Genomic DNA, 933 nt, shown 5'->3' with positions numbered 1-933 from the left:
CAGGCTGTTGGAGGAGCAATCACCTGCACCACTGCTAAGATGCTGGAGGAACCCAGGGTTTAACCTCCGTGTTTTAACCAAAAGAGGCAGCAAACGCCAGCAGTGACACTGAGCTGCCACAGATCTGCGGGAAGGTCTGACAGTCCTTGGCCAGATGAGAGAGCTTCATCTGCAGCTGCTTTTGAGCTTTCTCCAGGGGTCTCTCCAGAGAGGTTCCAGCCCTAGCTCTGTTCCAGCATCAGTGACACCCCACCAGTGTCCGAGCTGATCCTATCCCTGCTACAAGTCCCTCTTCACTAGCAGAAGCCAAGGGAGCACAGCTGCCAGCATGGACACAGTCAAGATGAGGAGCACGGCGAGGGCGATGGGTGACTGGCAGCATTTCACCCCCAGGGCTGAGCTGTAGGACACTGAGCTCTGAGTTTCTGCTCTGCTGCCCCTCCCCAGGGAGCCACAGTCCACATCCACCAGTGGCATCCCATGGTTGCTGATGACAAAGATGTGAGCTTCCCTCACCAGCTCCCCTGGCACCTTCTGTGAGTCCCCAGAGCCGCAGTTCCGGTCAAAGCTCTGTACGGGCATCACAAAGTGGCTGGGCACCACCAGGGTGTTGCTGCCTTCCGTTTTGGTCAGATGGGACAAGGAGGAAGGTGACAGTGGCACCTCCAGTGTCTGGGGGCTGGTGCCCACCTTTGGCGGCCATAGAGCCTTCCTCTTGCTGAGGAAGGTGATGTAGCGGCAGACAGGGCAGGTAATGATGCTCTGGACCTGGCCATCCAGCTTGGTGGAGAGCAGGCACTTCACCAGGCAGTCGTGGCAGAAGATGTGCCCACAGCTCAGCTGGCGACGCGTGGCCTCCGGCGGCTGGAACTTCTCATAGCACACAGGGCACTCGCCCGGGGCAGCATCCTTGCTGGGTGAGCTCTCAGACAT

General features: G+C 58.7%; 1 protein-coding gene across 1 annotated transcript; it reads right to left on the bottom strand.

Annotated features, from left to right (window-relative positions):
• Positions 1 to 279: 279 nt before the first annotated feature.
• Positions 280 to 933, bottom strand: RNF222 (ring finger protein 222). The gene has a single exon (XM_064151785.1). It carries the CDS (start codon positions 931 to 933, stop codon positions 280 to 282), a length of 654 nt encoding a protein of 217 aa, XP_064007855.1.

The sequence above is a fragment of the Pogoniulus pusillus genome, chromosome 11 (assembly GCF_015220805.1).
Source record: "Pogoniulus pusillus isolate bPogPus1 chromosome 11, bPogPus1.pri, whole genome shotgun sequence".
Taxonomy (NCBI): Eukaryota; Metazoa; Chordata; class Aves; order Piciformes; family Lybiidae; genus Pogoniulus; species Pogoniulus pusillus.
Note: the sequence above shows the minus strand (reverse complement) of the source record. Positions and strands in the feature narration are given on the sequence as shown.